This window comes from Acinonyx jubatus, chromosome B1 (assembly GCF_027475565.1).
Source record: "Acinonyx jubatus isolate Ajub_Pintada_27869175 chromosome B1, VMU_Ajub_asm_v1.0, whole genome shotgun sequence".
Lineage (NCBI taxonomy): Eukaryota > Metazoa > Chordata > Mammalia > Carnivora > Felidae > Acinonyx > Acinonyx jubatus.
In genome coordinates, this window is record NC_069382.1 from 114,297,895 (window position 1) to 114,320,638 (window position 22,744).

The 22,744-nt window shown below is 37.7% G+C and overlaps 2 protein-coding genes across 7 annotated transcripts in view; one reads left to right on the forward strand and one right to left on the reverse strand.

Annotated features, from left to right (window-relative positions):
- TBCK (TBC1 domain containing kinase) overlaps positions 1-22,744 on the forward strand; it is a 404,858-nt gene that overhangs the window by 320,109 nt on the left and 62,005 nt on the right. The window lies entirely within an intron of this gene.
- The window catches only part of NPNT (nephronectin), an 82,304-nt gene that overhangs the window by 38,572 nt on the left and 20,988 nt on the right, over positions 1-22,744 (reverse strand). For 4 of the 6 annotated variants that reach the window (XM_027061916.2, XM_027061903.2, XM_027061898.2 and 1 more), the window contains 3 exons: positions 10,622-10,714; positions 6,254-6,346; positions 1,120-1,239 (listed from right to left, as the gene is read on the reverse strand). In XM_027061916.2, the coding sequence (XP_026917717.1) occupies positions 1,120-1,239; positions 6,254-6,346; positions 10,622-10,714 (306 nt within the window). The remainder of the gene's footprint in view (positions 1-1,119; positions 1,240-6,253; positions 6,347-10,621; positions 10,715-22,744) is intronic. The other 2 variants (XM_027061925.2, XM_027061907.2) reach the window with 1 other exon arrangement.

Below are 22,744 nucleotides of genomic sequence, written 5' to 3' on the forward strand. Positions count from 1 at the left end.
ATCTAAAACTTTACCTCACGTAGATTATCTGGAAATTTTTCCAGTGGCCAAGGAAAAGTGGAAGATTGAGGTAATTTTCCAGATTACTCATGCTAAATGCCAGTCTTAACTAAAACATCCAATTAACTTTCTCAATCTCCCACTAAATTTTTCTAGGAACATAAAACATCCCACTGAGGTGTACAATGTTGGAGGATTCCAGCATCACTGCCACATAGTATTAAACATGAATTCACCTAATTCTAAAGGTTCCATGCTAAATATGCAATGCTAACTGAGATTAGCTCAACTTTTCTAATAAAATGCAACCCAGTTCAAGAGAGATAACAGGTAATTAATTTATAATTAGCTAATTTAACAGGTAACTCAGTAAAAATGAAAATCAAGTCGTCAATTGTCATTATATAGGTCATTGTCATTATGGTATTATATAAACACCATCTCAATTCAATGTTCAGCCTACAGCCTTTGGGGCATTGTCCATCTTATAAACACATCCAAATGATAGTACGAAAACACGATACATTTCTTTCTCACAAAGACATGAAATCTACTTTCACGTTACTGTAATCATTTCTTTTTTTCAGTTGAAGTAGATTTTGTTTTTTAGAAAAGGGATATCTTAGTCTTTAGACTACTATAAAGAAATGTAAACGTGAAGTGAGAAGGTATTTATGAATGGTTTATACTCAATCAAGCATTATTGGGTCCTCTGATGGATTCTCTACCATCTAACAGTTTAGTGTCTGTCCTTGTGAACAGCAACACAGTCCTCACATAGGTACGAATGCTCCTTCTCCGGCTAGAGCAGTTCTTTGCCCAGCTAGAAGACAGGCAAAAATGTGTTGGGGAAAAAACATTAGAAAACACATTTAAGTTTACGATTCTTGTTCTAAATACCACTTCCAAATCAGTTTAACGCGGACACCCATGGTAAAATAATGCTAGACACGTAAAAGGGCAATTTTTATTTTGATTTTCCATTCTTTAGGCACACATATAAATACATGCTCACATCCTGGTTAGGACAGCCTGGGAGGCTATTTTCACACACCCTATCAGAGCACCATGTGAAATCAAGCCAGAGCACTTATAAAACAGTTAAGATTCTTGACATACTTGAGCAGGACCCATCTGGCATGAGCATATATCCGTTGAGACAGTAGCACTTGTAGCTGCCGTAAGTGTTCATGCACCTGTGTTTGCAGGGTCGCGGCTTCAGGCCACACTCATTTAGATCTGGAAAGAATGGGGGTTGATGCAACAAAATGAGAAAACCTCAACACTAATATAAACCATTTAAAATACCTCTCTATATTAAAGAATAAATGAGAAAAGAAGGTCAAGCTACTGTAACCAGTAATTTCCATAAGAGATAGAGCTTCTTTACGCCATCTTAATTTTAAGGTTAATTTTACACTAGGGGTGACCAAGAACTTTCCATCAGAAATGACCTTATAACAATGAGAGGGCTGTGTGAATTTCTAGAACTTTGATTACAGAGTACTTGTCCACAAAGGACAATTTGAAAAATTCTCACAGACACGTGCCTACCTGATCATCCCTAGAAAGAGCAGACGACTATCCGCCTCATGGGTAGAGGTGCCTATCACCTACCTGACTCCAATATCCTCCAAATATCTAGGTTTACTACCAGCTTCACTTCTATGTGATCTTGCTCTTTCAATCTCTTTCTGTTTTAAAAGATACTCTGTGAGCCTTTCTTAGTTTACAGGAAGTATACAGATTTTAAAACATGAGACTGCTTTGGCCTTTCCAAAGGAAAGCTCTATTTTCAGAGGATAAGAGCTCCATGAATTACAGTGATCACTAATGTGGTTTCTCTTGTTCAGTTTTACAGATTCTCTACACTGATCTCAGATTAAAGAAGAAATTTCAGTTTCCTGCTTTACTGATGTATTCAGGTCACAAAATTAAAAATCCTACCCTCCAACATGTTTTCATTGGGCAGTTAAGAAAGGTATATGGAAATACTACTGGATGATACATGGTGAACTACTATGTATTTTAGGTTTGTCCATTTAAATATCAACATAAAATTAATAAACTTCACATTGTAAGAATTTTCTAGCCCAAGGTGAATATTGCTTCAAGTGAACATAAAACTCATAGTGACAAAATGAAATACTAATGCCCAAAATACAGACTTCATTAAAAATAAATATGACCACATGTTTACTGTGTCTGGAACTATCAGCATAAGCACCTGATGAGATAAATTATCTATTAATTCATGTCATCAAATCAGAAATACAGGTATATCTAGTGACAAGGTGTTTTAACCTAATCGAATTTAAATCTGAGCTGCTCGTTTACTGGTAATTTATAGATTTCATTTAATTAAACCACCAAATTACACTGCTTTTAAAACCACCTAATAGTTGTTACATCTACAAATGTTTTCATATCTTACTAACTTTCCAACATGGTCTTTTTTCTAACCTTAACACGACAGTGAGCAGGTCCTCAGCTGGGCAAAGCCTAGGAAGGTTAAATAAGGAAACCAGATACCTTCATCATCTCCCATGCTTTCTTCAGTATTCTACTTTATTGTCTCATGCCCGGTCAAGGGCATTCAAAACAGAATCATATTTTAAAATATATATATTTTTAAATTTCCTCAAGGAAGGTGCTTTGCAGATTATAGTAGCAACCAAAAATTTGACTTCTCTGTTACATGAAGTAAAAATTTTAAATAAAGGAAGAAAGAGAAAGAAATTCACTCCACCTCTAATATTCTTCTAACTTGTATTTCAGTATTTACTAAAAGTTAGAGTCAGGGAATCTTTTCTCATGTTCTAAGAGAAGTTAATTATCATTCCCAATATATCCATACATCCCTGCAGTTTCGCACCTGGATTTGATAAGTTCCTGGTTGGTATTAAATAGTATTTAGGGGCATCTGGGTATCTCAGTGGGTTAAGTGTCTGATTCTTGGTTTTGGCTCAGGTCATGATCTCACGGTTTGAGAGACCCAGCCCTCCATCGGGCTCTGCGCTGACAGCATGGAAATCTGCTTGGGAGTCTCTCTCTCCCTTTCTCTCTCTCTGCGCCCTCTTCAAAATAAATAAATAAAAACATTTAAAATAAAAATTTAAATAGTATTTAAATCTGAGCACATTGTTAGAGAAAGGCTTTATGTTTTAAATATTTTTTGCACTAAGCAAATATAAAACAGAGGGGTGCCTGGGTGACTTAGTCAGTTAAGCATCGCACTTCAGCTCAGGTCATGATCTTGCAGTTCTTGAGTTCAAGCCCCGCTTTGGGCTCTGTGCAGACAGCTCAGAGCCTGGAGCCTGCTTCAGATTCTGTGTCTTCCTCTCTCTCTCTCTCTCTCTCTCTCTCTCTCTCTCTCTCTGCCCCCCCCACTTTCTTTCTCTCTCTCTCAAAAATAAACATTAAAAAAAATGAACAGTACAATAAAGCCATAGATTAAGACTGAGTTCTATATTTCAAGGGAAAGTTATTGATGGATATTAAATGTGTCAATTAAGAACACTTAGGTTTATTTTTAAAGAGCCACAGAAACTTCTGTGGGTTCCTGATGGAAATTGGCCAGATGTCTGCAGCTCTAAGCAGCTTATACAAGGGATATTTATGCTGATGGAAATTTCTTTAGACACTGTCCATGAACTAAAGCTGAAGCCAAGTTATGGCAGCTCCACTCTTGACCAACAAAGGACCCCTCAAGATTGCTATGAGAGTTTTCATGATCCAGACTGGGGCTGCCAGTGGTCTTCAGTCCACATTTATCCTTCCCTTCCCATGAGAAAAAGAGTACTCTTGGGTTAAGAATCATGAAGCCGAAAGGAAGTGAAAAACAAGATGTCATAATTCAAAAACAAACAAAAACAAATCCCCCACCTGGGAATCTGTATGAAATAATATGGAAGAGGAAATAAACATGCAGCATTCAATGGGTAAATGCAGAGACATTTGTTGCTACTTCACTATTATTAAATTGACACATAAATATCTAATATGCTGAAAGCAATCTGAGAAAGCTGTACTCTAACAGCTGGTGATGGAGTGGCTGATACCCACTGACAGCTGGCTGGTGTCGATGTCTCCAGTGACTGCCATCATTGCTCCATCTGCTACAGGCATGTGCGTCCTAAAAACTTCACACTGACCCTTACAAAAACCACTGCAGAAATTATGAAATAGAATTCCACAATAATCCGTGTTATCAATATTTACCAAATATCAGACTTCTGCTAAAGCGGGGAGCTTCAAAAGATTAAAAGCATCTGGTGTCCTGGTGATGAACTTCTTTTTTTCTCAATTTTCTTCAGGGTTTCTAGTTTATGATTATTATAGCTTTATTTTCTTATTGACCAAATGCCTTACAAAATTGAGTTAATATGTGCTGCTTCCAAAACCTCTTAGACTACTGACCTAGTAACACATGTCTTACTATCAAGTCAGAAATTCAAAAACACCACTTCCAATTTGCAGCAAATTCTCCTATAACAAGTAGAACAGGGCGCCTGGGTTGCTCAGTCAGTTGAGCGTCTGACTTTGGCTCAGGTCATCATCTCACAGCTCGTGAGTTTGAGCCCCACGTTGGGCTCTGGGCTGACAGCTCAGAGCCTGGAGCCTGCTTCAGATTCTGTGTCTACCTCTCTCTTTGACCCACCCCCCAACTTGTACTCTGTCTCTCAAAAATAAATGTTAAAAAAATTTAACAAGTAGAACAATATAAAGAACATGATCACACTTTCTCAAATCAGTTTTAAAGGTGATGAAAGAACCTAGGAAAGAAAACTTTAGTGTATTTAAATTCACTTTAATCTTGTTCTTTCTCTAGAAGTTTGTAATATAAATTATAAGGAAACTCTACAATAAAAAAATTAATTCTGTCATGTACCTATTTTATCACATCAAAAGACATCACTTTACAATTAAACCACTTACATTTCAAATGTTTCAATTATCACATATACATTCTTAAAGCACATCTATTACAGTGAGGCGTATATTTAAGCAGGTTGATGGATTCAGGAGCTTGGGAAGGTAGGATGGGGGGGGGGGGTGGAGGGGAGAGTAAGAAGAGAGTCCAGAACAAAAATGCAAGCTGCACAGCATTATAATTACACTGTAGGAAAAAAAGAATCAGAAATTTTGTTAGCATGCAGACACTGAAAAATAGCCTAAAAAATCTAGAATAGATTCACTGAATAAGATAACCCAATGGATTTTAAGGAAAATAATCTTCATTCAATACATTTAGACTTTTTTTTTCTTCTTTGACCCTTAAACTCGGCAATGTCTCAGAAATTTAACCTTTTACATTTTATATAACGTGGAGGTCATAGGCAAATAGATGTCATTCAACTGCCATAACTTTCATTGTTTAAAACTCAATGATTGAAATTACTTCTATTGCCCTAATTCTTTATGCAGAAGATACACAAGTGCATTAAGTTGCTATCAGCAGAGAGAAACTAATTAATAATTTAAACTATTTTAATTCAGTCATTCTAAGTTTCTAAATTTAGGGGTGGGTAAAGGATACAGTCTTTTAGAAGAAAAACTGTAAAATCATGCTGCCACCGGACTTTCGTACAAAACTTCATCATAATGAAAACATTAGTATTTCTGGTATGCCTGTTCCCACACCAGCCCTACAGGTGAATAGGGCAAGAATTCTCTCCCCGTTACTAATTGGTTTGCTAAGACTCAGACACACGAAATGACTTGATTATAATCAGAGAGCCACTTAAAGGCTATACTGAACCAGAACCTAGGCTTTCTAATATCACAAAATGTACATCAAAAGAATAAATTAATAACGTATGGTTTGATTTCCAGGTAACCTAAAACTCTATTCTCCAGATATGGTGGCAGGGGAGAGGACTTCATCATTTCTGAAATCTACTTAGCAAAAGTCATCAAAATCCCAATCTCAGTTGCTTTGGAATTCCTGACTTCACCTATTAAAATTAAGGTTATTTTGCCATTTGACTTTTAGAAAACATTCGGAAGCCCAGAAAAGAAGAAGAGAAGCAATGATATTTCTAATGCAGTGAAAGGACAGTGGAGGCTCCAGGCTTTTTAGAGCACAGAGAATCAGCACCAGGTGACAATTCCTGTTGCTTGCTTCACATGCTCAGGATGCCGAAGGCTGGGTACTCCTGGGGCTAGTCTTCAGGATATTTGCAAAAAGTGACGAAACTGCAGGAAGCCGTGCAGGTGGGAGAGCAAACCACCTGAGATAATACACGCTCACCCCTTGAAGGTAAACTTGTGGCTTGATGATCCAGGGGTTGGAAAAGAGGCTGTTCACTGCCTTGGTCAAGAGGAGTTGGGTAGAAGTGTTCGTCTTCACACCAGGAAGAAGGTAATAAGAGTCAACTTTGAACTGATATCATTTTTAGCCCTAAAAATCTTTATAAGTATATATTAAACAATTACATAAAGTTGGTGGATTTCAAAAAGGATACTGTACATGCTTTTTAAAAATCAGTTTCTAGTTCTTCTGGTTTTTTTAATTTTAATTTCTATTTTCCTTAAAATTTATCACTGCCATCTTGCCTCCCAAGAACACAAGTACATTTTACACACATGCACACACACATACATCATTCCTACACCAATCTTTAGAGAAACCACTAAAAAAGAGATGGTCATTTTTTAAAGCCTGATTGTAGTCACTGACAAAGACAGAAAACTCGATTATACAAATACTGATTACAGTCTACCTGACATTGAAGTCTTAAATGTCCAATCAAGACTTTTCCTTATTATGTTGTCCAATAGTTTAAAATACTCCACAATTATGCACAAATTTATGATTTGCATAGAGCTTTTTTAAATAAATAGCATGACAGTTCACCAATGTTATTCACATGTAAGAACTCGTGTTACATTTAGGTCACACTTAGTAGGAATATACAGTAAGCTTTCCACAAAAGAGGTTAACTCTTGCCATTATTAACTTACCAAAATAAGATGAGTAACTCGAAAGTAGAGTCAAAAAGGCAATCGCATCCTGTTTCAAGGCTTTCATACTATTACTAACCAGTTAATATTCCCAATTAAATGAACACTGGTTTCTGGGTTGAAACCACACATCTTTTAAAAAGTAAGGCTATCTGGAATTACCTTACTACCCAGGGGTATAGCATTTAGACTGTTGTCCTAAGGAAGGCAATCAACTTTCAGATTTACCTAAGCCACCAAAATGTACTGTCTGGTTCTGTGCTACGAGATACTAGATCTTGGGGTGAGGAATTCAACATATGAAACATAAACTTTGTCAAAACATTAGGAACTGATTTTATAAACTGTTTCTTCTGAAATTATTATAAGCCCTTAATATAAGCCAGAATTGCATGGTACCATTTCCAGGGCCAGGATGGGGCTGCAGGGGGTGATCAGGAGAACTTACCTAACCATGGTCCATTCAATCTTCTGGCTCCTGATTCCAAACCCTAAGCCTGACCCATACCTGACCATGTGCCCTCAACTCAACCCTTCCAGGAGATCGCTGCATTGTGGGTGGTTCTGCCCATGGCACTTCCTGGTTGCCAACCCTAACCCTAGCCATGGCTCTGGTTGTAAGGGGGCCCACCTCTTGCATTCAAGAACATAGATCTTTCATTTCTGAAAATATGCAATGATAGGACATATTACATGATAAAAATCATTCCCTAATTGGAAAGTTATAATAAGATTATTACTTATAACAGTATCATTTTTTGGCCGAGGGGAAAGAGAATTGGTATGGGTACAGAGACTCAAAGAGGAGAAGAGTATGCCTGAATAAAAATTACCAGAAAAATACAGTGGAGGAAAAGCAAACCAGAGTTAGGATTAGCATTTCATTACTGTGAAAGGTACCATGTGCCGTATAGAATGTGCTAATGATCAGGCCGAGCCTATGATTTTATATGTGATCTAGCTATCACAAATCCAGAAGTGACTCAGAGGGAAAAGCAAGCCACCCACAGCAGATTCACACCAATCCTGCAACAAGGCTGTTAACTGAAGCCAGTTGCAAAGTGGGCTTGCCCTGCTATTCTGGCTGCCCCCAGGTAGCTCTGAAAGCACTTGCTAAATGCTTGTCGTTCATACAAGCTGTTCACTCCACCAATCAAGTCTGCAGGAGGTTATTTCTTACATCACACAACTTGCAACAAATTTTTTAGCGAATACTTGCCTTACACAGAAACCTACTTTCAATGAAAAGCTAATTTCCAGTTCTATGAAATCATCTCAAATATACCTCTTCTGGACATTTCTCCTGAAGATAAAAGAAACCTGTTGGGAGTTCCGATATCTCTGAGGCATATTTGCCAGTTTATTAAAATGTATGTGCCAGATAAAAACAGTCTATATTAATTTGCTATGTAACAGATATAGACAATTTGCTCTAATATCATTTCCTTGTGTCTCTGGACAGTTCTCCCACTTAGCCAGCTCCTCCACAGCTGCCTCTCACCCTGACGAGGGCTCTCAGCCCACAGACTCAGAGACTGCCTACAGTGCTGGACCGGGCAACTGCACAACTGCATGGAGCCCTTATAAGTATGGTGTTCAGGACCAAGAGCCATTATATGAAACAATCATTCATTTAGCAAATATTTAATGTGCACTTAGCGTGTGCAAGTCATTTTAATAATAGTTTTCAGGAATCTAGAAATCAGAGACCAAAAAGGATTCTTGCTCTCAAACACCATAAACCATGCCATTGGGAACTTGTCACAATTGCTTTTTTGGTAAGGAAGGCAAAGAAAGAGATAATCAAAAACATATGTTTACTGTAAGCTGTGGTTTTATATTCAAGATTGGACTTGAAATTATATTTTCAGTGTCCGCACTATTTTTTGCGGATGTAAAATCCCATTTTGCTACTAATGAAATCCTCTTCCCCGCTAAGGAATATAGTTTTAGGAGGCAAGATTTCAACTCAGTAAATTTCAACTTTTCTTTAGAGAAACAGGTATGTATTACAGTAAAAAGTACATGATAAACTGGTTTTTCTGAAAATAGGAGATACCCAGAGATAAATCCTTGTTATAATAATAGTTTCAGTGTCTTTGAAGCATATTAAAGTTGATGTAGTTCCTGAAAGTAAATTTAAATGAACTTCTCTGAAATCTCAAGAGTGGCTTCTTATAATAACCTCCTTTGTATAAATTCCTGGCATCAGGACAACAAAGTTTTATGGTACTGACATATTGATGAAACCTCTGATAGTTTATGTTCACCACTTTAAAAAAGGAAGCATGTGGGAACTCTAAGATGAACACATTGAGAACTCAATAATCAGAACTGAACATGTCACTACTTGCAAACTTAGACTGCGGAAGGAAAATTAAATGGATTTTTAAAAGAGTAAACTGAGATCATAAAAACTCCACTTACTTCAGAAAGACTATCCAGGTATGTTTGGTAAATTCCAAGTTAAAAAATATTATAAGACATAAAAGAAGCATTGGAAAAAAAGTTAATCAAATAACAGATAATACAGAACATACTTTAGAATAACAGCTTCTCCTACCATTGGATATGTCACATTTCATTAGCATGGATTTCCTCTGACAGTTCAGGAATAATTACATATACTTTTAAACATAAGTTTTTCTGTACTGTTGTGGAAATTATGCCCATAAGTCACGAGTTTACATGAGGCATATCAAGGAGTATCAGATATTGATGAACAGGAGTGTTTCAAAAATATCATTTCCATATCTGATGAGGTCAAGTAAGTTATCTATGAGACAGGCCCCATGTAACTGTTTCATTCAACACTAAAAAGGATAGAACATATTACTTACATTTAAGAAATAAGTAAAAATTGACTCTTATCCTTGTATCTCTCTGGTGAAATCTAACCCCAGCTTTTCTTACATGGCCAACAGTCCTAAATAGACATATACTGGATCTTTCACCAACTAATTCTGCGAACCTAGACAAGATACTTAATATCCCTGATATCTCTTTAAGTGAAAAATAACAATAAGCTATTATTTATCATTTAATTATCATAAATAACACTTTACCTCCTGACACTGTAATAATGAAAATGGATAATATATGTAAACTACCTGAGCACTGTGCTAAGTAAACACCTGCTTTTATAAACAACTTAAAACAAACATAAATTAGTCAAAATCTTTATTTCTCAGAGGAACTTTTGCAATCTGGTAATAGTTGAACAGAATTTAATCTCAAAAACGAAAGGGCTCAGAGTTTGAACGGACCTCAAACTCCCACCTAACTTTGAGTACTGAAGGTGTTTCATCTAACAGGGGTCCAAGGAGGCCAAAAATCAGCCAGAGCTTCCCAACTAGTTAGTGGAGAAACAAAGATGAGCAGAATGGAAGGCTTCTACACTACTGATGCTGTGCTTCTCTTCTTTAAATGTGTATTTTAATTAGTATCAATGAATAAGAGGATGAAATTCTTTTAATTGCCCTCTGATGCAATACATTTTAAGATTTCACATTATATTTTTATCTTTCAGAACATGGCAGCTCACACATTTAGAAACAGCAGTCGTGGAAAGGTGGTTTGGCATGAGAACCTCTAATTTTTATATTAGGCAGAAACAGAGGGGGTTTGTGATTGTAACTTATGTCTGTTTTCCTACCTTGACTGCAGGTTTTTCCAGCATATCCAGGATGGCACTTGCACTTGTTGGGTCCAATACATTCACCATGTTTGCACTGTGGTTGGCATACAGCTGTGAAGAGAGGATTTAATGCATTACTTCTAGGACAGTTGAACATCAACCGTATAGCATCTATGTCATATAGTAGTCTGATAATAAAAGAAAAGACTAAGAACTTACAACAGAATAGCAGAAATATATAAATTCACTATGTCTGAGTGTGGTAAGCACTGTTAGACTAAATACTCTCACATACATGTAGGGTGTGTGTGTGTGTGTGTGTGTGTGTATCGCTTGGGTCTGGAAAACTGCCTAAACTTAAGTATAATGTTAAAGCAGTAAAAAAAAAAAAAAAAAAAAAAAAAAAAAAAAAAGTAACACTATGAATAAACACAACTGATACTTGTCAATAGTTGCAACTTTATAATAACCTGTACCTGTAATTTCAAACTCATTCCCCCCAAAATGCTTCAAAAGTAATTTTTAGTCCAAAGATATTGGGTATGTATGAACTCCAGATAAATTTCTCATTAATATCTATTTTATTGGAAATGCTATTTCTAATATGAAATGGCTTGAAATAAAGTAAAAACTAAAAATTCAGTATTTCTGGAACTTCAACTTAAGATCCACTTCATCTTGATCTTTCTTAACCCTAGGTGTGTTGCAATTGCCTACACCCTTGCTGTGGTCTATCACAGCAAACAGGGAGTTCTATTTTACAACTACTATCTTCTATCAACTGAGTTGGTCTTTCCTCAAGATTCCAAAATGCTGTAAAATGTCACTCAAAGCTTTTTTACAGTCTTCCATTTCTGCCAAGACACTGGTCAGAATTTATTCTGTTTCTTCTATACCAGTGATTCTCACCTGAGGCTATCTTTGTCCCCTATGTAACATTTGGTATAAACAGAGACATTTTTGGTTGTCATACTGGGGAGAGGGTGCTACTGGCATCTATCAGGTAGAATACAGGGAGGCTCTAAGCACTCTACAATGCTCAGATAGTCCCCTACAAAAACAAATCATCCAACCCAAAATGTGATGGTGCCAGACTAAGAAACATTGCTCTACGCCCAATCTGCGCACAGTGCTATGCGAGATGCTAAAATAGAAGAAAACTCGTTGTATAGCATTGTCACTAGTCTCAAAGAGCTTACAGTGTAGATGAAAAGACAAAACAATCACTTTTCATTTAGGGCAACATTTGTTTATGAGAAAAATGGGTGGCATGTATGAAATTTGTGAAGAAATCATCACACAATCATATCCACAGAGATTTGTACAGAAAGCCTCAGAAGAGACTTGAGTTGGTTCTTAAAGCATGGGTAGACAGAGAAGGGGAAGACTCTCCAAGGTAAGGAGAGTTATATAGCAAAATAAATTATCATTTACTCAGGGGATACTTGAGGCAGTGAAGAGATAGCTTAATGTCAATGGAAAAATGAGACGTAGACCATCACAGGTGAGTGCTATCAGATGATGATGTTCCCTAAATTTCAGACTGAGGAAAATACACTGTCTCTACAGGAAATGGGAAGTTTCTGGAAGTTTATCATCATCATCATCATCATCAGGATAATTACCTGATGAAAATAAAAATTCTAAGGATATTAACCTGGTGATGTTATGTGGAATGGACTAGAAAGTCTAGTTGACATGTGAAAGGCATGATTTGTTTGTGACAGGAAAAGAGGGGCTTCAGTGAGCACTGAGTGAGGAGTGGACACCTCTTGGAGACCGAGGGGAATGTAGTCGACAATGACCCTGAGTTCTAAAGTCCCTGACACCTGTTACTTCCCATAGCAGCCAAGGTTGCGTCCATTCTGGGATATGCTCCTAGTTTCCTCCCTCACAATTCTCAAACATCACTTCCTTCAAAACTTGAACACTCCTGTAAAACCAATGTGCTAGTTATTTTTTGGTGTTTCCTCCAGTTCCTCACTCAGCCCTTGCTGACCTCTCCCTCATCTGGCACTCCACAGTGCTGATTTGCCAGTTTTACTTCAAACCTTTCCTGCTTGTCTGTCACCCCACCTGGTATCACTACTAACCCTAAGTGCTGCTCAGCAAGTATTAAAAAGCTTGCAGAAAGAAGGGATGAGCAGAGTATAAAGTGTAAATGGTAGAGAGTTGCACTTGGAAAATTCTTAAAACCTGATTTTAGACATGGCATGAAATTCAAGAGGAAGCAATTTTGTTCAGGTCTTTGAGAAGAAATGAACCGTCTAGGAGGGTCTTCGATATGATTCTTCAGTCAACTGGACACGAGTGGATGGTTTACATGCAGTTTTTAAAACAAGTCCCAGAAATAAACTATTCTTCATGTTATTTCCAGGTCCCATAACCAAGAAATGCATGTTAAAAATTTTTTCATATTAAAAGATTTTCCATAAATCTTAATGTTTATATATGAATACAACCTGAACGAATCAATTATCACTGAGGCACCCAGAGTGTCATAATTTAAAAAATAAAGTAAACGTCTCAAAATCAGTAAGTGTAAGTCGAAGTAATAATCCCCCCAAATAGCTGGAATTTGAAAATATCTCTAAAAAACATGAAAAAGTAGTTTGGGAAGTACCACTTCAAAACATGAAAAATGTATTTAGAAGAGGACACATTATCAAACAAACTTTAGGTGCCTAGGCTTATTGCCTTTGACCCCCTGAACAGCTTGATGACCATCCATTTATGGTACTTTCAGGTGCTGTACAGGAACAAAAGCTTTGATTGTCCCCCTCCTTTTCTCATTGTTTGTTCTCAGTGGAGTGCCCTAATCTTACGCACATCACAAGCACACATTCCAAAAGGCCAAGACTGTTAATGTTTCTTACATGTTTACAGTGTCAGTAATTTTCAAACAAACTGCTGTTTGTACTTCCATCCAACAGACTATTCACTAAAGTAACTAATGACCTAAGTATTAGCCAACAGCTACCAACGGAATAGGATATTCATAATGCTGATGTAACCATTTTCTCTCATAAAAAGAAAACACTCTGAAAAATACTGCACAAAAGGACCTTCTCCCATTCTCTTGCATCAGGTCTGTGGTGGAATTTGATAAACATGCATTGGACATTTGTTATATACATGTATTATACTAGGTGAGTGCCAGGGAGGATGAGAGAGTCACTGAGGATATGAAAAATTAACTGTGGAACTGGAATATACTGGCCAAAACTTACCAAGAATTCAGAGAGAGGAGATGCAAGAAGAAAGGGGGGAGGGGCAGGACGGTCATCACCTATTATAGTCACAGCTATGATTGCAGATCCTGGAAAGGCCCCCTGTAGGAAATCGTGATCTGAAGAAATCATTAGAGGTTAAATGGCTGAGAGTTGGGATGGAAGACAAAAGCCTTTCATGTTTCTTGAGACAGACCTGGATTGCAATGTATTTTCCTCTCAGGACTGCCTTCGCTGCATCCCAAAGCATTTGGATTGTTGTATTTTCATTTTCATTTGTTTCCATATATTTTTTAATTTCTTCTCTAATAGCCTGGTTGACCCATTCATTCTTTAGTAGGGTGTTCATTAACCTCCATGCTTTTGGAGGTTTTCCAGACTTTTTCCTGTGGTTGATTTCAAGCTTCATAGCATTGTGGTCTGAAAGTATGCATGGTATGATCTCAATTCTTGTATACTTATGAAGGGCTGTTTTGTGACCCAGTATGTGATCTATCTTGGAGAATGTTCCATGTGCACTCGAGAAGAAAGTGTATTCTGTTGCTTTGGGATGCAGAGTTCTAAATATATGTCAAGTCTATCTGATCCAATGTATCATTCAGGGCCCTTGTTTCTTTATTGACCATGTGTCTAATGATCTATCCATTGTTGTAAGTGGGATATTAAAGTCCCCTGCAATTACCACATTCTTGTCAATAAGGTTGCTTATGCTTGTGATTGTTTTATATATTTGGGGGCTCCCGTATTCAGTGCATAGACATTTATAATTGTTAGTTCTTCTTGACGTATAGACCCTGTAATTATTATATAATGCCCTTCTTCATCTCTTGTTACAGCCTTTAGTTTAAAGTCTAGTTTGTTTGATAGACAAAAGCCTTTCAGAATATGCATAAAATACGGGGGAAGGGAAGTGAAGGGGTTCCCAGTGCCAAGTGTGCTAATGAAGCTCCACTCTCAAGTGCTTACAACAGCAGAGGAGCCAAAGGGTTAGGGCAGATCATAAAAGGTACCAGCGGCAGAAATCTTGCTGGGCGCTTGCAAATATCTATTTTTCCCTTCTTTTTAAAAAGAGAATGGCAGGGCACCTGGCTGGCTCAGTCAGGTAAGCAACTGACTCTTGGCGTAGGCTCAGGTCATGATCTCACTTCATAAATTGGAGCCCCCACATAGGCTCCATGCTGACAATGCAGAGCCTACTTGGGATTCTCTCTCTCTCTCTTTCTCGCTCTCTTTCTCTCTCTCCACCCCTCCCCTACTCATACTGTCTCTCTCTCTCAAAATAAATAAATAAGCATTTTTTTAAAAGAGAATGGCATTTCTGTTTGCTCATTTGGGGAGTGGGGAATGAGTTGGCTATGGAAAACGACATTCCCTATCTTCCCTAGTAGATATGGATAGCCAAGTGACTAAATTCTGGCCAACTATAGGTAAACAGAAGTTACTGCGTAGGGATTTTGGAATGCTACTTCAAAAGGGGGCTGACTAGTCATGGCTGAACTACACTGGCCACTTTATGACCATGAGGGGATCCTGAGAAGGGAGAAGAGTACAGAGCAAGAAGTCACAATATTAACCCTGAATAACCATGCTGGCACTGTTCTTTGTGCCCCTGTTATTTGCAGCCAAATACAATTCCTAACTGATTATCCCTGAACACAAAGTTATGGAATCTGACTTTATCTGTGTTTATTAGCAAGCCAGCAAATGTTTTCTTTGGTACGCATTTAGGACAGAAATGTTATGCATAGATCCTAATAAAGGAATAACAACTTGTCAGATTTATTTTATACCTGTAATTTAACCAAATAATCATAGAAGTAGCGAAAGAACTTCATTCCTATATCTAAAGAATTAGATCAAAAATACGTATTCATCTTGAGGCTAGAGAAACACTATTCCAACTTCTGCTAAACTGGTCCCCCTTTTGGTAACCCTCTCCACTGGAATGTGAGCTTTCAGGAGCCAGCAGACAACAACCCTTAAAATCTGCTGTGGACAGCAGGTCAGGGGTTAAAAAAAAAATCAAAAGAGTAAGTGGTCCACTTTAGAGTGATCTCCTAAACACATCAAAAATAGATGATACACTTGATTTGGAGGAAACTGGAATTTGGAAATTTGCAATTTGTGTCTGTTGGCGCTAAAGGTTAAGCAGAAAAAGTAGCATTGCTTTTCTGGCCTTTGTGTGAGTCAGAGACAAGAACTTGGGCCATATTTGGAGGTCTACTCTCCTCTGGTATCACATATGGTATAGCAGCTCAGTAAATGAAAGTCAGGTGAGGATCAGGCAACCAATGAATGACAGGTTTTTTCCCCCCAAAACTGGATGGCAGAATGAAGCCCAAATGGGCAATCACTCTGAAAATGTACTAGCATTCTTGCAGCATAATCTCCAAAGTGCCCTTAAAATAACCTCTCTGTCATTGTTTTAACTAGAAAAAGAAGCACGACTCAACTGGCAAAGCAGACATAGGTCTTTCATGTCACATGCCCCCATGCCTTCTGTGTGACTGCAATCTACAATTTTCTCTTAGAAATTCATCCTAACTGATATAGCTGGGCTCCTGAGAATTGAACAGTTTTCTGACACTGCTATGTAATGAGTTTTCAAATAAGTCAGGGGACAATTAAATTCCCACATCAGTTCTATATAATATTTCTTATGTAAACTAATCACGCAGGGAGTCAAGTATCAACATGTGAAAAACTGAGGACCTGTTGAGATGCCCAAGCAAGCGGTGGGGATGGAGAGACAAGAGGAACAACCAACTCAACCTCAGGTGTTGTTGGTAACTTGAGAAGGATTTTCTAATGTAAGTAAGATTGTCTTCAGGGTCCTAAGAATCATTTGTAATTTTTGCCATCTACATCGTGTTGCTGGTCAGATACAGCACTATTCAAAGCAGAACAAAGAACCTTGTCCTCCAGGATATGTAATTTAGAAACAAAGGTGACACAGAGGTATGTAAGGGTAGGCAAGAGAATGACTGGCTACAAAACAGGGAGATCGCAGAGAGCTCTCATTACACCTAAAGCTTCAGAGAACCCAGCTATGGAAAAACTCATTGTTCTGAGAACAGGAACATATGATGAGGAGTATCTTTTACAAAAAGCAAGTGGCCTTGGAAGAGAGAGAATTGCTGAAAGAAGCGGGAAACAGCTCGGTGCTGTACTTATTCATGAGACCTGAAGAAATGGAGGCAGAATTTCACAGGACTCCACTGGAAAGGACCTTGTGCTACTCGCTAGGGCAGGTACAACAAAATCCAGAAGAAAGAATCCTCCAGATTTTAAGATCTCTAGAGAAAAACAACTCTGCGGGCTTCCTAATATCCTGTATCCTAGTGTCCACTATCCAATTTCCAAATCCCAATTCCTGGTGTAGTAAAAACTGAAATAAAAATGTCCCTGATTGTTATCACTATAAAATACTACATATTAAATGTTCTCAGGAATACAGAACTCATTTTATATGACTGGTTAAATTCATCCTCACAGTATCCATATGTGGCAGGAAAGAGACAGACTTTATCCTCATGTTACCAGCACAGAAGTGGAGGCATGGAATGTTCAATGACTTGCCCAATACCAGAAAAGAACTCTTACCCCAGTTTCATGGTCAATCCACTAGTTCTTATATTAAGAAAAAAGCCAGAAAACCTAACATTTTGAGGGGCTTTAGAAGAGGAGAGGAAAAACACCATGCAGGAAAGGATGAGAGGGGTAAGGGTGTCAAAGTGATTAAAGATGTAAAGGTATTTTAGTTACATTTTCAGGAAAGAAAAGTTACAGTTAAGAACGCGATCTATAATTTAAGAAAATTAAAGTAACCAGAATATTTTGCCATAATCCCACTCCATTGCTTGTTCTGTAACAGATCCCAGATTCTGAATCACTAATGAAGTATATAACTGCTATCTCTTCTGAAGGAGTGCTACCTCTACGATTTTCTTTTGCTCTTGCATTTTATCTAACATTTTTACTAAGAACTTAATCAGGAACTATAGTCAAACATTAAGTCAGCCAATCAATTTATCATTTAGGGCATGAAGTTAAAATATACAAATGTTTCTGGTCTATGCAATGTCATCTTCCAAGAGCTATCTGACAATCTTATTTTATTTTGGCCTTTGGGAATATCCAACTCACACATATTTACCCATTACCTATTTCCTCTATTTAACTTTTAATTCCTGAAGTAGACCAGAGAAAGTGCCTGCATCTGCACCTTTGTATCTCAAACCAGTTTCTATTTAACATAATTAAGCACTATTGCTGACCACTTAAAAAATCTTCTAAAGGTTATCATTTTGAGTTTACTTAGAATTCTAATTTTCCTGTTCTCTAATGTGATATAAGAGTGAAATTTAGATTAATACCAAATGATACTTTACGAACACATAAGAAATTGTTACTACTTATTTGGAAGTGTGAAATAGGTTTTACTTTTTCTCTTTTCTTAGGTTAACAGTAACAATCAGCACACCCAGCCTCCCAGATCTTTGTTTCTAAATACCATTCCACAATAAAGGAATCAGGGCTGGGTCAGGGAAGCTGGAATATTTTGCTGAGACAAAAAGCACGGATGTATTCAAAGAATGGTGGAAACAAGTGAAAAGGACAGAGGAGATCGCTTGGGGGTGTTCCCACTGGCCAAATTTGTAATGATTTGAGCACAAAGAAAAATAGGAATCGTAACTGGTAACAAATAATGAGAGAACCCATATGTCCAAAGGATTCTAAAAAAGGAGACAGAGTTCTTTATAGAAGAATGCCAGCTAGGGGCGCCTGGATGGCTCAGTAGGTTAAGTGTCCGACTTTGGCTCAGGTCATGATCTCACGGTTCGTGGGGTCAAGCCCTGCATTGGGCTCTGTGCTGATGGCTCAGAGCCTGGAGCCTGTTTCAGATTCTGTGTCTCCTCTCTCTGTCCCTCTCTTGCTTGCTCTCTGTCTCTCTCTCTCAAAAATAATAAACATTAAAAAAATTAAAAAAAAAAAAGAATGACAGCTAACCCGCAGAAGGAATGACAGAATTCAAAAAATTTTGCAACAACCACTGAAATAACTCATTTGGAAATAACTATCCATAGATATTAAAGCTTTCATGGGCTAGAAGTTTGTTAGGAAACAGAACAGTCAAAACAGTTTCAATGTATCATCCAATAGGTTACTAATTATAAAAAGAAGATATGTTTCAGTGGCAAATCTGAGGACCTTAATCAAGTGATCAAACTTAGCATCACCAAAAATAGAACTACATCGTGTGCAATGGGAGTATCGTAATAAATGACCACCTATGTAATATTCTTGCATAAAAGGTTTAGTTTAAATCAATTGTGGAACATTCTATCAATCAGCTGGTATACACTCAAAAAAACGTCATTGTCAAAAAGCAAAAAAAAAAAAAAAAAAAAAAGACAAAGTGACAGAACTATTCTAAATTAAAGGAGACCAAAAGGGAATGCCACTAGATATACTATGTGATCCTTGATTGGCTCTGAATGCAAAAGAAAAAAAATCCATAAAAAATCATTTTTGAGATAATTGGAGAAATCTAGACTGCTTATTACAGGATAGTACTGTATCTATGTTAAATTTCTTAAATATGATAATGATACTGTGATTTGTAGGCAAAATGTTTTCAGGAGATGCATGCTGAAATATTTAGGCATGAAGTGCCATTATGTCTCCAAGGTACTTTCAAATGGTTTAGTTAAATAGAGAGCAAAAAAATGTACAATATGTTAATAATTGTAGAAGAAGAATATATGGGTGTTCTTATACTGTCAAAACTTCTGTGGAGTTGAAAATTTTCAAACACAAAAATGGGAAAAATTTATAAACACCAATAGAATAATATGCACACCTTGACAAATAGTATTACTTCACTTGTGAACCACTGTTCACTTACCAGTGCACTCCTGAGGAGGGTTTAAGAGTACAGGTGTTAGAGTTAGACCCCTGGGGTCCCAACTCTATCACTATGACCTATGCAGATTACCCACCTTCTCTCTGCTATAAAATGCAGATCATAGGTTGAATCTAACTAAGTTGCCAGAATTCCCATTTTTTATTGAATAGGAAAGCCACATGGTGCATGTAGAACTTATCCATAGAGTTCCTGGAACAGCCAACTGAGAAAAATCCAACTAAAGTGCTTAGGACAGTACCCATCTCACAGTAAGAGCTTAATATAATGGTAGCTATAATGAGGTTAAGGATGGCAAAGAGGAAAGGCTCCAGTGTCTGAGACATTGTATTAAGAACTGAGGGAATACAGATCAATGAGATGCCAAGTCCTCATCCTCAGGAGGCTAAGTCCAGTAAGGAAAGACAGAAGTAAGCAAAGATGTCTTAATAACAGATGCATTTTTAAAGGATACAGAAGAGGAAATGATCAATTATACAGATTTAAGAGAGTCAGAAAAGGTTTTGGGAAGGAGTAAAATAAATCTATAAGATAACTGATTTCATAACGTAATAATTCTTTAGGATATAAGGAAACATTAAAGTATTTGTTTTCATTGAAAATACTTATATTTGTCTTAGCTGAGGAGATGATGCTGTAATTTTGAGGTTTACTGAGCGATCACTGCAAAAGGCCAGAAAATTTTAATGTAACCATTATCACTTCTTTCAACAATCAGAATTCTTGTGTTTAAAAGAGTTACGGACATAGTTAAGCATCCAAGTCTAGGTTTCAATTCAGGTCATGGTTTCACGGTTTGGTTCATGGGTTTGAGTCCCATGTCAGGCTCCATCCCGCTGGTGTAGAAGCTGCTTGGAATTCTCTCTCTCTCCCTCCCTCACTGCCCCTCCCTTTCTCATGCTCTCTCTTGCGTTCGCTCTCTCAAAACAGATGAATAAATGTACAAAGAACTATTTTTAAAAAATGGAATCACTTTTGTGACCGTGCATAGACTTGATGGGAGGCGCATTTGTGTTTTTAAAGAAAACATTAGTTTATTTACTGTTCCAAATTTATCTGATGAAAAATCCTAAACAGAAATTTAGAAACAACCTAAATGACCATCAGTGAAGGACTGGGTAAATAAGTGGTGGCATAGTGGCCTTCCTGCCTCCAGTACCATGGACTTCAATCCAGGCCTGATCTACCAATAGAGGGACCTCACTAACCCATGATTTCACCATGATATTCTCCTCCTTACACTCACTCACTCACCGACTCCTCGTCATGTTTACCCAGCTCATTGTAGTAGTTCAAGCTCCAACACCACATTTCTGATTTGACCCCTGCCTACCCCACTAGCCTCATCTGCAATCACATCCACAAAAGTACCAACTAATTGCAGTTCCCAGAAAACAACACACTGAGACTTCCATTCTTTTCTATGCAATGTGCTTCTTTCCATTGTCTGCTGGACTAATATCTACTCAGGCGTCACTACTACTCAGATTAAACATTACCATCTCCACTTTGCTTTAGACCCTCATTCTGAGTTTGGAGCCCTTGCTTTCATAAGCCTCTGCACATACCTCTATCATAAGTTATTTATGTATCATCATTAGCTATTTTCCTTATCTAGTTCCATTAGACTTGGAGCTCTTTAAATACACAGTACCTTCTCTGAAACAGCATACAGTCTCCCAACAAAGACGGATATGACAGGTGTACAAGGTGTTAAGAGAATACAGAAAAAAAAGATTTCTCTGTAAAGAGGGAGGGGTAGCAAAAACTGTCAGGAAAAGCTTACAAGAGGAAATGTGAACTGAATCTTAAAGGACGAGTAGGAATTCACCACATGGATGGGTGAAGTGCCTTTCATGCAGAGCCAGCAGCGTAAGAGAATCCAGAGATACAAGAAGCAGCAGACAGTCTGGAAATACAATAGCAGTCCACTCTCACAGTGCCTATACAGCAGAAAATAATCCTTTAAAATTAAGGCAGTTGTCAGCCTGGAGGGCCTTACACGCAAAGAATCAGGAGTCCATCCATAATTGCAAACCATCAATGGATTGTAAACAGCAGATGCCACAATCAGACTATATTTTATGTGTTTTCAATTTCTTTTTGGAACCTTCATAAAGAGTTAAGATCTATGATATGTAACAAGGTCATAAGACAGGCAAATTCAATATGTTAATTTTTTCCAGTAAATTGTCCTTCCTGAAAACCACAATCTAGTTCTTGAGATTATGTCTTGTGTATCTTTTTTGTCCCTTGTTCACAGAGGTCCTGGTCCTTACACCTTCACAAGTGTGCCAAGCTGAGCTGAACTGCACAAGACACAGTGGAAGTTACCGCACTGGATATAAAAATACGTGAGACACTGACAGTAGCTTCATGGAACTAACGGTCTGGCAGAACGAATCACACAGATCTACAAATAACCACTGGGCAGGGCAGTGTGAGACAAGCTCCAGGCATATGTTACAGCTAAATCCACAGAAAGGAAAGGAGAATTCCCACTGCTAAGGTAAGGAAGGCAGAGAAGAGAAGGTAGCATCTAAGCTAGAACTTGAGGCAGGGCTGATTTTCAGAACGTTTGCAAAGAAAACAAGAATTAAGAAAGAATACAAACTTCCAAAATAAGCGTGGCCATTTATTCCTAACAATGATTCACTTTGAGTTGAATGTTTGCCTAGAATTAGGAGTCACCGTGATGTAAAAGAGAAAAAGCCAACCGAAAGGGGGAAAAAGGATGTAACGTTTGTACAGGGTAATTTTTTTCCCTGGTCAAAATGGTTTTCAAAAACTTAAAACTAGTAGATAACATTTCAACCAACATGCAATGTACTATCTTCCCTCTCCCATACACCGTTTAAGTTGATCCTCTATGGACACAGTAGCGATGATTATCAATGCTGACTGAAGAAGCTGACGGAGGGGAGGGAAGCTTTGTGTAAGACTCTGGTGCAGAGATCACCAGATCACAGCTTGGGTCCCGCTCAG